Source organism: Canis aureus, chromosome 15, assembly GCF_053574225.1.
Source record: "Canis aureus isolate CA01 chromosome 15, VMU_Caureus_v.1.0, whole genome shotgun sequence".
In the NCBI taxonomy this organism is placed as follows: domain Eukaryota; kingdom Metazoa; phylum Chordata; class Mammalia; order Carnivora; family Canidae; genus Canis; species Canis aureus.
Genome location: NC_135625.1, coordinates 57,274,028 through 57,288,495, shown reverse-complemented (window position 1 = coordinate 57,288,495; position 14,468 = coordinate 57,274,028). Strand labels below are relative to the sequence as shown.

General features: G+C 39.9%; 1 protein-coding gene across 1 annotated transcript in view; it reads left to right on the top strand.

Moving 5' to 3' along the window:
* Nucleotides 1-14,468, top strand: part of DGKI (diacylglycerol kinase iota) — a 429,239-nt gene that overhangs the window by 143,635 nt on the left and 271,136 nt on the right. The window contains 1 exon segment of the mRNA XM_077850064.1: nucleotides 2,382-2,490. Coding sequence (XP_077706190.1) covers nucleotides 2,382-2,490 — 109 coding nt within the window.

The window sequence follows — 14,468 nt, the reverse complement described above, 5'->3', positions numbered from 1 at the left end:
ATTATTTGCCTTGATGAAAATGAGGAAAGAGAAGATTGTGTCATCGGAATGTCTTCATTAAAGGTCTACATACTTGTAATGACTCTTTGGGGGATTACATAAAGCAAGTACATTGTGTGCTACCCAGTGGGAGCTTCTGAAAGTAGGCTATTGGCAGGCTTGATGTGATCACTTCCAAATACTAAAGACCTTTACGCTATTTCTAAGACTTCCTGAATGAGGGATGGGGGGAACGGGCTGGGCACTTGCTGAGCTCTTAAACATACTTGGCCATTGATCAGTGGCTGCACAATCTTGGATTCTTTTCTGGATTTTACCGAGCCTTTCTTTGGGTTTTGAGGCTACTGTTTATCTTGGTCAATTACAAATTCCATTTCTGGGTGGAGTTTGCAGAGATCAGTGAACAGAGAAGAGAGATCATCTGCCCCTAGATTCTAACAGAGCTTTTATGTTTTATTCTTATTCCTCCTCCTTTCCTGGGCAAGTTCCTTGCAGTGGCTCAGTCATGATGGGATTCACCGTACATCTGGCCATCACTGCCTCCCCTTTCCCCATCTACCTGTCTGCAGCCTTGTTCCTTTTTTATAGTGAGATGGGTGAAGGAGTCTGAGGATCTGGGCCTCCCTAGGGAACCCAAGTGTCTGCAAGTCCAGGGTCCAGGATGGCAGATTCTTACTGCAACGTTCACATCCTATGAGATAGGATGCTGAGAGCTAGTGGGTGTAAAGTGCATAATGAAGTTACTGATGCTTTCTTTCAAGGGTCCTGGGTAAGTTAGTGCTCCCCCACTTGCCCAAATGTACTTGCTATTGTCAACCTAAATAAAGAGGTAAAACAAGGCAAGCTCAAATTATCAGAAATTGAGTTTATTTGAGAATAGCATGGGAGTTGCAATTCAGGAAATGAAAACTGTAGCAAGCTGCAGGCAAGTCCATGTAGCAGTTTGGGGTGGGCTGTTTTTATGGCCAGGGGTGTGAAGAGCAGGGAGTCTAGCCTGAGTCCAAGCAGCAAGTTCAGTGACTTGAGGATGGGGAGACAATCTTGGTGGATGTTCATTGGTTGAGGGATAGGTTTCCAGTCTTCTGTAAAGCAGGCATTAACCTGAAATCAGTCTCTAAGTTCTTAAATTTTGCTTTCCTGAGGGTATATTTGGAAGATTCTCCATTTCATATCCTCTTTAGATTAAAGTCTCTCCACAATCCCACTGAGCAGTTTGAAAACTTTAGCTCACAGGAGGAAGCGTGTATACATGCAGATTCCTGGGCTTCGCCCTCAAATCTGTCCAGGACTCAGCTGCAGGGTCACAGACCCACCTGAGTCTAGTTCAGGTCATTCTCAAAGCACAAGTGGGCACCGCTATGGAGGGAAAACCCCCCTCCTTTCCAGGGAGCCACTTAGTTAATTCATGAATCGGTACTTATATTTAAGCTTGAGACCCTTGTCTGGCATTTTTCAAGGAGTTGTTCAGAAATTGTACTTATGTTATTAATGGTGATACCACAGGATCTCCCTGCTTTCTTCCTCTATCTTGCTGTTCTCAACTTGTCCACCAGGCTCTCCTCTCCTTTCCCTTCCCTTTTTCCTGTAGTTGTTAGATTTGCTTGCTAAAGCAACTCCTCTTATTTCTTATCTTTGCAGACCAAGGTCAGGGCTGACTTTCTCAACCTCTCCTGATTCATTCTGTCCTTTCCGACCTGCAATCTGTTATGTTCTTTTTAACAAATGCAACCTAAGCAACATGCTTTGGTTTTATCTCTCCGTGGGCCTTTGTAAGGTAGTGGTCTTTTAGCAGGTGCCTTTTCCTGACAGATACAAATCAGTCTTTTCCCACTTGGAACTTCAAGCTATCTGCAGAAGTCCTCTGCAAGGATGAGGGAGGATGTTCTTGAGAGGAGCAAGACTGAACTTGGCCCTGTGACCAGCTTGGAGAGCAATTTGTTGGGAAATAGAATTTCAACAGAAGACCCCAGGAGCCTACTTTTCTTCTTAACTTTTGTCTCTGACAGCTTTAAACTTGTCCAAGTATTGTGACCACCCAAGCCCTAGATCTCTCTCTCTCTCTCTCTTTTTTTTTTTTTTTTTTTTGTAGACAGAGAGACCTGCATTCTGCCCTCTACCCTAAATAGGGACTTACATTTTAATTTCTGGTTCTGAAGCAATACTGCCCCCCAAGTGATCCCCTCAGGCTCCCTGCTGTATTTTGAGACTTGCCAGCCTCTATCTTCACCATGCACTTTAGAGACCTATATTCCAATACATTTGCAAAGGTTTTCGCATGTGGAAGACTAACTCAGGTATTGTTTTTACCCCAGGGGAAGTTTTTAACTGTGTATTACTTTCTGATGTTGGTTTTTCTTTGTGTTTTTTTCTTCTGGCTGCAGGAAAGCAATCTCCCGGGCAGGCCTGCAGCATCTGGCTCCTGCACATCCCCTCAGCCTTCCTGTGGCAAATGGTCCAGCAAAGGAGCCCAGAGCGACTCTGGACTGGAGTGTAGGTGTTGGCTTTTTCATTTCAACATAATTCAATTGCATGTGTGTCTCTCTCGTTCTCGGGCTCCCTATGGCTATGAAGCAAGGCTTAATAATTTTCAATATTGCTCACTGACCAATCCTCAAATACCTAAGCCATAGCTCCATTTGCAAACCTCCAGCAACATAGCTCCTTTGTATGAAATCAGATGTGTTTCAGACTAAAATAAAAACTTCATGAATTATTTGAGGCACTACTGCCTGGGTTTGCAGCTGTGAGATAAAAAGTATCTCTGTGCACATACTTTATTGGTTCTTGCCAACTTGATGATGAATAGAGCTTACTCTTAGCAACATCATGGCATCTAAGCTTAATTTCCTCAGCTCAAACTGCCTTCTTTTCCTTTTAGGTGCTTGTTTTCTTGTTTTTGTTTTCCCTGATACAAGATGATTTCATTTTACATTTTAGGTACTTCATGCCCTCCTGTCTGATATACTTCTGCCCTTAACACAAAGGTAGATGGGTCTGGTATCAGTGGTTTGAGTATAGTAACAATTTTAACCAAAACACATACACAAAAGCTATTAACTTGAGCTGAAGATTGCATTCTGAAGTTCTTAAATTAATTAGAATACATTTATTGAGGGTCTTCAGTGAATCACGTTCTTGGTCAAAGACATCTATAACTGTGGACTGAAAGGCTTTGTCCCTTCCTTGAAGGAATGAATGTAGGGAACAGCATGAAGGTAGAGGAGGACTGCCCTAAAAATTTTGCCAGTTTGATCTTGATGGTGATTCTTGTTTAGCATTTGTAGTTGCGTTGAACAGTGGGGATTATTCATGTTATCCCATATTAAAGAGCATTGCAGGGCAGGGTGGGGGAAAGGAAAAGAGGTTTTTTAATTAAAATATATATTTTTAGCCCATCTGTCATGACTTAATGTCCTTTTATATTAAAACAATTATTCCTCTTTCCCAAGCACACGCTTACTGACATTCTTATTTTACATTCTGGACTCGTGCCAATGTACGCTGCCTACCTAGAAGAAGACTGGACTTAACTGAGATGCAGCTTCTTCCGTGATAGGGTCGTGAAAATGCTTCGATAGCACCTGCATGTGCTGGATTGGTGCTTAGGATGAATGCTCCTTTCCTGGAGTTTCCCTATATTCTGGGACAGTGACTTAATAAACTCTTAAACCATAATGGAGTATATTTATACCAGTGTTTATATAATTAAAAAGAGTTACATGGGTAAATAAGCAGATAAATAAGATCAAAGAGCATCATCCTTGATCCAATAGTGCGAATGTTGGGAATCAGGGACCCAAACCAGTGAATTTAGTGTTTATGATGCCTAAATAACCCTCTGACCCCCAAGTAGTAGGACCCTATTTGAGAGGTAGGATTCTAATGAAGGATAGTTTAAATCACTGACATAGAAAAAGTCATTAAATCCTTTTGCTTCTTGGGTGATGTTAGTCAAGTTACTTGATTTCTTTGTCTGAGTGTCCTCATCTATAGATGGGGACAATTGTAGCCCCTCCCTAAAGGGGACTTCTTGAGTGTTATTAGGATCAAATATGGCAGTAAGGGTGAAAGTTCTTTGTCAACTGTGCAGCCTGCATATTTATTTAATCAGAAATAATATAGTTGATGAATTCAGTAATTCATCACATATTTGAGTCCCTGCTTTGTGCTAGAGCCTGTGTTGGTTCCTTGGGATTCTAAAATGAGGAAGATGGGATTTCTGCCTCTGAGAAGCTCAGGAAACAGTCAGCATACAAAAATCAGTAGCAAGAATATAGGGTGGTGACACCTAGAATAGAGAAGCCCAAAGTCATGGAGTGCCAGGAAGGATGTTCCATCTCTATTTGATGGTGGAAATAGTTATCAGAAAATACTTTTAAAAAGAAGTGTCCTGCTTGAGCTGAAGCTTAGCAAGAAGGTATTATTTTCTGATTCCTGTAGAGATGTATGCACTCTAATATCTCATCAAAATGGTATTTTGGGCTAGTGGTGGGAGGCTGCACTACATAGCAGGAGAAGAGCAAGTAAGAGCTAAGCTCTTTCTTCCTCCCTCTCCTTTGATTGTGGGCGCCCTGTCATGGCGCCCCGGTGAAACGATGGCATGGCAGGAAACACTTTGGAGATGTTTAACAATGGAGGGAGCACTGAAAGCCTCCTCTGAAGACACTCCATCTGAGGGCATATTTGAAGTTCTGACGTGTAAGGAGCTATAAAGATATGACTGAAAAAAAATTAACTGTGGGCTGATACTGCTGTTAGCGAACTAAAGCCAAACAGTGACCAACACTACAATTCCTTATTTATGATTGATTCCTTATTATGATCATTATAAAACATTTTTCTCAGAAGAGAGGAAGAAGAAGATGGTTAAAAAACATTTTAAAGCTTTTTTTTTTTTTTTCTAAGACTTGCCCTTGCTTCAAAATTTTTGGCTTTTCCTAACAAATGTGCTTTTCACTAATTTGATTTATGTCACCTTAGTTTGCTGGTTTGTTCACATTGCTGAACCAGGATTTTCTTTGTTCTGCTTAAAGTGTGAGCTCAGGCCATGGGCGTGACTTGTCTCTGTCATTCCCTCATCTCACCCCCTGCCTGGCTCCCTGTGGAAAAGCAGCACGACCACCTATGCCCCTTCTATCAGCCTATTCTCTGGACTAACGGCATTGAAATGATCAAAATTCACTTACTCACTTTTACTATTTACTGATCTCTGATTTGGCTTGGAGCCTTTTATGTTTCCCAAATGAGGGGGTGGCCTTAGGGGGATGAGGTCATCTCAAAGGCTTATAGGTAGGACTCTGAGCCCCTGACTTAAGTCACCTCCCCTCTCTGCATTTCACCAGCGGAAAAACAGATACAAAAAGCTGTTCGTGGTACATCTGAAGTTGCAAGACAAATCAGGATGAATTAAAAACTTAGTCCCTACATTTCTACTTATTGTAGAATCCCAAAGGGGTCCTGTTTTGACTTTGTGCCAAAGCCTTTAGAAGGGGCACAATGGTTTCCATAAATATCTTTGTGCAAAGGGCTTTAAGGAGCAACCTGACTACAGGGGTGCACTGATTTGGTGAGCCTAGACTGTAGGCACCTGTGTACTTTGGCCAGGTGTATCCTGTTGTAGGAATCGGTTTGATGTGTTGGGTATGTAAACTTAATAATTTCCTTAAAGTATTCATATTCTCATTTTCATATTCTCATTTACCTACTTAGTGATATATATTATCTCTCTCTTATTTTTAGCTGTTCCTCAAAGTCCCAAAACTTCCCTCTTGCTATGATTTACTCAAATGGTTATTAGGATTTATCAGATTGTGTCTCTCATATGATCTCATTTTCTTGGTGACTCTTCATGAACATTCTCTCCTGCTCCCTGAGCAAAAACCTGCCCCTCCATGCATGTCAGGGATAGAACCCTGCATGTTGATGTGTGGGGAGTAGCCAAATCAGTCTTCACTATGGTGCCTGAGCCTTCTATTGACAACAGTAGACACATGTGGAAATTGCTATTTCCTATAGAGATTTCCTCTCTTGCTTTGTGCCAAGTCATACTCATCTTTTCAACTGGCCTAATTCTGTTTATCTTATTCACTTTTTGCTTTGTTTCCTCACAATACCTCTACCCATGGTGCACTGTCTTAGAAACCTTAGAACCAAAATAGTGGTTTTTAGTTGCTTTCTTAGTCCAGGTCCTCAGGTCGATTTCAGGCTCCTTGAAGGGAGGGACCAAGTTTTTTGCCCAGTTTTTCTTCTTCACAATGGAGAGCATGGGATCATAGGCCTACCTGCTATTTGGCTGCTGAGATCAGGGGACAAACTGATTTGGGCAGCTTTTCTATTCAATTGGTGAGAAGTGGACATTTCAGTGGGAGTTGACCAGCATTCAGATTATCTCCAGTTCCTGAAAGGATTGGTAGACAAGAGTCCAAAGCTTCTTTTGAAAAAAGAAATGGGTTTATGCTATTTGAATACCAAGTAACTCTTTAAAAATCTCTTTCCTAGTATGACACATTTAATTAAGTCTTGGAGTACAACAGTGGTCTGATCTCATTCCTCCCAACTTACCACCCTTCACCCTTATGGTGACAACCTGTAGGGGCTGCTTCCATGGACACCATATCATGCATGTTGACCAAACCAGTTTTTGGGAAAACAAGCTAAGTTGCCAGAAAGGGAGTAATACTCAAAAAGGAAAAAAATTCTCATCTCCTGGGCTGGAATCCAAGGTTCCGGTTTAGAGTGATTTAGCCCCTGTAGAAGTATGTCTGTTATATAGATAATGTGTGTCTTCTCTTAAATGTCATATGCTTCATTCTATGATGGAGACTTAATTCATACTTAGATATTTTTTCCCCTCTTTTTAGTATTATAGCAGGGAGCATAGGAGGTGGGTTTTACTCTGTCTCCACTGTTTTATAATTTGTTTTTGCCCATTACACTGCCTAAAACAACTTTCAAAGCAATGGTGAAAAAGTCATCCAGATCTTTCTTAAAGGGCATGTTGGTTTTAATGTCGATTTTAATTTCAGTTCATTTTTCCCTCCCTCCTTGGAAAATTTCCTCCAATCGTGAGGGTTATGGAAAATAGGATCAACACAAACAAAGCCAGACTCTAAGTCCAGACCATATTTTCTTGCCTCTAGTTGACAATGCTAAGAAAATAACTGCATTCTCCTAGGCAGGTAGAAACAAAACACAATTATACACCACCTCACCACTTGGTTCAGGAACAAGATTAGGGAAACAGAATCTTCACGCAGGATTGGTTTAAACTGGGTTATGAAACTAGGTCATCTTATCTTTAGAAACCTTGAATGAAGAAACAGGAGGAGGCAGGTGTGTATGGGTATGTGTGTGCGCATGTTCTCATTTCAGTCTTATTTCAGATGGCAGGTCCTGACAAACCTGTGCTTTTAGGCTTTAGCTCTTGTACCTTCAGGTTTGGGTGTTGTCCCCAATAGTGACTCTCACCTCAACATTTTCTCCACTCCCATCCCCATTTCAAAAACTGTTTAGTCAGGTTAATCATTGTACCTGATGCTTGAGAGGTCAGGAGGAGCTAACCAACTATAAATCAGTGAAGGTCCTGGTCCTGGTCAGCTGTGTTAATAGTGGGACAGATCTAGCATGATTTCCAGAACCCTCATAATCCTTTATTTCCCCCAATTTTAAGAATTTTAAATTATGTCACACTGGCTGCTGGGAGTTATCATAGAATCCCACAGTTTCACAGGTCATTGAGAAGTGTCTGGGTCTGAACTTCTGCCTCTAAGCAAGTGATTATCTAAACTAACACTGCCCAATAGAAATACAGGTGAACCAAAAAGTATTTCTAAATTTTCTGGTAGCCACATTTTTTAAAAGTAAAAATAAATAGGTAATTTTAACGTTAGGACCATATTTTGTTCAGCCAAATATATAAAAAATATTACTATCTCAACATGTAATCAGTATAAAAACTATCAGTGAAGTGGTTTGCATCCTTTTCTTCACGCTGAGTATTCAAAGTCTGCTGTGAATGTTACATTGACAGGACATCTCAGTTAGAGTTAACCATATATCAAATTCTCAGTAGCCATATACTTATTGGGAAGCACAGAGCCAAACCATCTGAGACAAATTCTACCTACTATTATCATGAAAATTTTCAGGGAGAGACAGTTGAGATTTCCTTTTCTTTTCTGAGTTTGTAAGGACATTTACATGAGATACATCTTTATAACTTCCTTACTGTTTCAAAACATTTTTGTAAGCAAGTGTCTTCCTTTTGTGTAGACTATTTGCTTCTAGTGTCAGTTCACTCTGTGTTATTCAAACTCTTCCCCACCAATACACACACATATCTTCTTACCTATAACCATTACTAGGACTTCAGTAGAACTTGAGAGCAAGGACTCATATCTGTATCTATAAATCCATACCTAGATGGGTCTCTACTCTTAGGTAGCTAGATCTGTCTTTATACAGATGGATGTATATAAACATATGTGTATCTATAGAGACTTGTCTCAGTGCTCACAAATACAGAAGAAATGTTATCTTCATTTAAAAGTGGGAGAACTATTTTTTCTGTCTAGCACAGATAGATATTCTCAGTTATGTATTGTTTGAGATGATAGTTCAAGGTAGATGTGTACAGGAGAGAGAAAAAGGTTCCTGGGTGGGGAGAATGGAATAAACCAAAAACATTGCACAAAAGAAGGAAGATATGGCTATATTTAGAAAAGAGAGATGAAGGAGGAAAATGTACAAAGATGCATACAAGGAAGGTTAAAGATAGACAAATTGGTGCCATTAATGGAAGGTCTAGTATGTGAGATTAAATTTGGATTTCATTTTATAAATAATAGGGCATTGTTTAAGCATCCTGAGCAAGACAGAGACTTAATCATAGTTCTGTTCTAAAGGAATTAATTTTGCAGCATTGTAAAATATCAAAGAGAATGTCAGAATTTGAGTTCAGAGCAGAAGAAATCAGGACTCAGTTTAGACATGTTCTTCAGTAAGTAACTTGGGGGTAGACATAGATAATGAAAGGAAATCCAGACAAAAATATGAGGCCTATATTAGTTGGTGTAGAAGAGGCTGCAATAAATAAAATATTCAAAATATATAATTACCATGGAGGAGAAGTATATTTCTCTTTCATATAACAAACCAGGACTGTTTCAAGTAAGTTAGGCGGGAAGTAGGTCCTATTCCACATTGTTATTCAATGCTCCAGGCAGTTGATCTTATATCCTAACCAGATGGCTTCTGAAATCATCCCAAAGGTTGACTTTTCAAGTATCTGGTGTGGGAAAAGAGCGTGGAAGAAAGCATGTGGGAGGTTTCAATTGGCCAACTCTGAAAACAGTGCATGTCTACTCATGCTTATGTTCCATTGGCTGGATCTTGGTCACATGGCCACAAGTAGTTGGAAGGGAGGCTGGGTAATGAAGTCTAGCTATATGTCCAGGAAGAAGGAAAAAATTATTTTAGTGAATCACTAGTAGTCTTGGCTACAAAGTCCAAGGAAAGAAACTTGAATAATACCAACATCTATGGGTTAGAAGGGAAGGAAAACTGGAGAGTGTCTACCTTAAAAGAAAACTGCCAGTTATTTTACCAGCAAACTGGATTTATTTAGAACTAGCAGAGGAATTGCAATTTGGAACATGCAAGCTATGGCAAACCATACCTGAGTCTGGAGATCAAAAGAGAGAAAGAGGGAGCCATTACTTCATAGAGAAAAGGAGGACAGTGGGAGGAGCTGCTTTGAATAGAAGTCCATTGGAGAAAAGCCAGAGTCCAGAGAGGTGATGATTTCTCATTGGCTGAGTTGTGGTATTTTCTTATTGGCTGAGCCTGTTGCAGGGGAGGAGAAATTCTTTCCTCCTGCTGGAGTAGTAAAGTAGGCTTCTCCTTGTTGCAAATGCAAGATAAGTCTCTTCTGGTAAGTTGGGAGTCTGCAATTAATGACAAGAGGTAGAGTGTGTCAGCTCCCTCATCTGATCTCCTGACTCCATTTTATTTTATTTATTTTTAAAAAGATTTTATTTATTTATGAGAGGCACAGAGAGAGAAGCAGAGACATAGGCAGGGGGAGAAGCAGGCTCCCCACAAGGAACCTGATGTGGGACTCAATCCCGGATCCCGGGATCACACCCTGAGCCGAAGGCAGATGCTCAACCACTGAGCACCCAGGCGTTCCCTCCTGACTCCATTGTATTGTATTGTATTGTATTGCATTGTATTGTTTATTTTTTAAGGTCCTGACTCCATTTTATTTTTAAATTTTTTTTTTTAATTTTTATTTATTTATGATAGTCACAGAGACAGAGAGAGAGAGAGAGAGAGAGAGGCAGAGACACAGGCAGAGGGAGAAGCAGGCTCCATGCACCGGGAGCCCGATGTGGGATTCGATCTGGGGTCTCCAGGATCGCGCCCTGGGCCAAAGGCAGGTGCCAAACCGCTGCGCCACCCAGGGATCCCCTGACTCCATTTTAAATGAATTTTCTTTATTCAGTTTTGCAAGGGTAACCACAGCAAAAATAATAGAAACTATATTGAACACCTATTAACTTCTTATTGGGTGCAAAACATTGAACATTATGCATTTTCACATTTAAATATCACTATGATTTTGTGAGTGAAGTACAATTATTATTGGTGAGTAAACTGAGGTTTAGGATAGTTAGAGAGGCCCAGGGTCATATAGCTAGTCGGTGGAAAATCTGTCTCATGTTTATTGATATTGATCTAGAGAAGGATTCATCAGAAATGTAAGAAGAGAGCCACAATGGTTCATTTGTCTGTTCTATTCTTGTGTGAATGCAACCCCCAGCTGGATATCTTTATGCAGAATTCAGGAGTCCCCAAGACCACCTTCACTTCTGACATCAATTGAGGGCTTGGGACTCCCTAGCACCATACTCAAAATGTTTGATGAGTCACTAGAAGGACTCACAGAATTTACTGAAAGCTGTTACACTCACGTTTATGGCTTATTATAGTGAAAGATGCAGATTCAAATCCACCAAGGGAAGAGGTACATGGTGCAGAGTCCAGGAGAGTGCCAAGGTGGAGCTTTGAGTTATCCTCTTCCAATGGCTCTGTGGACAGTGCTAACCTCTCCCAGCAACCATGTGTGACAGTACATATGGCATATTGCCGATTGATCTGAATCTTGGTGCCTTGAGTAGTAGTTGCAGCTTGATCATGTAGATATGGTTGGGTTTCTTCATGGCGGAATGTAATCTCTAGCCCCTCTGAAGGGTGAGCTGATATATGGCTCCAAGCCCCACCATAAATCATGATTCTCTTAGACTACCTGGCATAGTTCCATGTCCCAAGGTAAACATAACACTCTTATCAGGTAGGACTTTCCAAGCACTTAGGGAGATGACCTTCCTAGAGCTGAGGACAAAGTCCAGATTTCTCTTTGGGTAAGTTTACTATAAATGTACTTTATTAGGCATCAGACAAGATAGATGCACAAGAAAAGAATGAGGCATGGGAGAAATGTAGTCTAGTAAAAGATATGCTTCGTCATTATTTTGCATGATTTTTTTTTAAAAAAAGATTTTCTTCTGTTTGTGATTTAGAATACTGTCATGTTTCTATTGGGTACTTATATTTACTTCTCACAGTTAATGACTCTAAACTAATGGACAGCTAAAAATATTTATCCCTTTCTACCCCTTTGGAGTTCCATGTAACAAAATGACCATTCATTCATTTATTGATTCTTAGTCTTTCATCTTTTCAATTCTCAAAATTTATTTGTCATCTACTATTTTCCAGGAACTAAGTGAAGTGGACATTCAATGTTCTAGTGGAGTTTAGAATCTAGTATATGAGGGAACATTAATCACATAATTATGCCAATGAATAGATAATTACCAATGGAGATAATTTTGGGAAGAGAACATGGTTTGATGAGAGAAACTAACAAAGTAACTTGACTTAAGACTTAAGCTTTGGGGTCAGTGATGGCTTCTTGGAGGGAGTAACACTTGATCTGATGACCAGAAAGTAAATAGAAATTAATCATATAGAATCAAAATGGAGAAGAGTAAACAATTTGGATATAATAAACAGCATTTGCAGTGAATAGGGATGTAGGGAGATTTCACAAAGACCTAAACAAAAATGAGTAAGGCACAATGTAGGTATCTTGTGTAAAGAATTTTTAGTCAAGGAAACAGCCAATTCAAAGGACCTGATGTGAGAGCTTCCTTAGCCTGTTTGAGAAACAGCAAGGAGACCAGTGTGACTGCAAGTCAATGACTCAGATGTAGTATGATAGAAGATGAGGTAACCAGGACAGAAAATGAAGTTGCAGAGAAACAGAAAGTGAGGGAGGCAACCAGGGTCTAGATAGTAAAAACTTTGCACTCAATTTAAGTTCATGGACCACCTTTGAAGAGTTTTGAGCAGATCAGTAACTTGCTCAGATTTACATTTTAAAGCAATTACTTTCATTGTTCTGTGGAGAACAGACCATGGGGAGGCAGTACTGAAGCAGGGACACCGGTTGGGGGGCTATTGGGACATTCTAAGCCAAAGATTATGGAAGATCAGGTGGTGACAGTTGAAGTGGTAAGTAATTGAGTTTCATGCCCAGTTTGAAACTGGAGTCAATAAGATTAGCGGATGGGAGGAGTGGGAAAGAGAGATCTAGAATGACCCCAAAGTTTTTAGCAAATATTTGTGGCTATAAGAAAGGAAATGCCATTTGCTGAAAATCTAGGGAGAAGATTGGAGTATGAGCAGATTTAAGGAGTATATCACAAGCTGAGTTTTGAGAGTAAAATTTTGGGTGCTTTTTGTTTCAAGTGGACATACTGAGAGAGCAGGGTTTTTTATTTGTTTGTTTAATGAATCTGAAGTTCAAAGAGAAGGTTTAATGGGGGAGGCAATAATTAATTGATGGAATCTACAGCCAGGAGAACTAAATGCAGTAACCTAAGGACTGGATGTGGATAGAGGAAAGATCTGAGAATGAGCTGTGGAACATTCTAATGTTTAGAGTTTGGAATTATAGGAAAGGTCCAGGAAAGAAGATTGTGATGGAGTGGCCAATGAGGTGCCACAAAAACAAAAGGAGTATAGTGTTTCCAGGAAGCAAGTGTCCCTAAAAGAAGGAATCATCTGTATCAAAAGCTGTTGGTTAAGATAAAGATCAAGAATTGGCCATTGGATTTAGCCCTGTAAAGTCATTGATGATGTTGACAAAAATAGTTACAGCGGAATGAGAAGGAAGAATGCCTGATGGAGTTGGGTTCAAGAAATAATGGAGCCAAAGGAAGTAAAGGTAGCAAATAAGGAAAACTCATTCTTGAACTTTTCCAGGAAAGGAGAACAACAAGTAGAAGTAACTAACAGGGATGTATGGGTCCAGAAATCAAACTACAAATATAATTTCTCCAGCTCTTATTTATATTCAAAGTTGTGATCATAATATACAGGTAATCTCGAATTTTATTTTTATTTGACTTTACATCATATAGTTTTCCATATGGCCAATCTTCATAATTGTACTTCTTGATGACTTTATAATATTCCATTTCATGGGCAGCCTCAGTGGCTCAGCAGTTTAGTGCTGCCTTCAGCTCAGGATGGGATCCTGGAGTCCTGGGATTGAGTCCCATGTCGGGCTCCCTGCATGGAGCCTGCTTCTCCCTCTGCGTGTGTCTCTGCCTCTCTCTCTCTCATAATAAATAAATAAAATATTTTTAAAAATATTCCATTTCATGTATTATTCTATCAAACATTCTTCTCTACTGGGCATTTATGATAATTCCAATTTTTTATTAGACAAGGTAGAAATAAGCTTCTTGATGTAAATAGTTTTTTTCTTCTGTTAGGATTATTTCCTTAGGGTACATTCCTAAAGTAAGATTACTAAGTAAGTGTATAAACGGATTTAATTTACTCTGTTGCTTCTTTAAAGGTTTGTGCATTGAAGACTTTTCTCTTATTCCCAGGATCTATCTTGTTAACTTTGAACCTTCTCACTATGTATCTATGGTTTCCTGTCTCTTTCCTTAAAATCTCTCTGGGCTACCTTATACCTCCTCATCTCTCCTCCTCTCTTACCTTTTCTGGTGACTGTACAAGGACAGAAAAGTATCAAATTTAATATGTCAGTCATAGACAAGTTCCAGAATCTATTAACTTGAATGGGTAGGGTAGGGTTTGCTAGATTAGGGGATCTCAGGCTCTCTGCACACTAATCCTTTCAGAACTTTGAAAACTCATGATGTCCAGGTTTCACCTTACATTAGTTAAAATAGACTCTCTGGAGATGGTGCCCAGGTATTCTTAAAAACTCACCAGTTCATTTTAATGAGCAGTCACATTTGAGAGCCACTGTGGCAGGAAACCTCTTGTCTTTTTTTTTTCTCTCTTTCCCTCAAAGGACAGTCTTTCTGACCAGATTTCCTCTTCAGAATGAGGTTAGCTGGACCTAGCAGCTCTGCTATGCC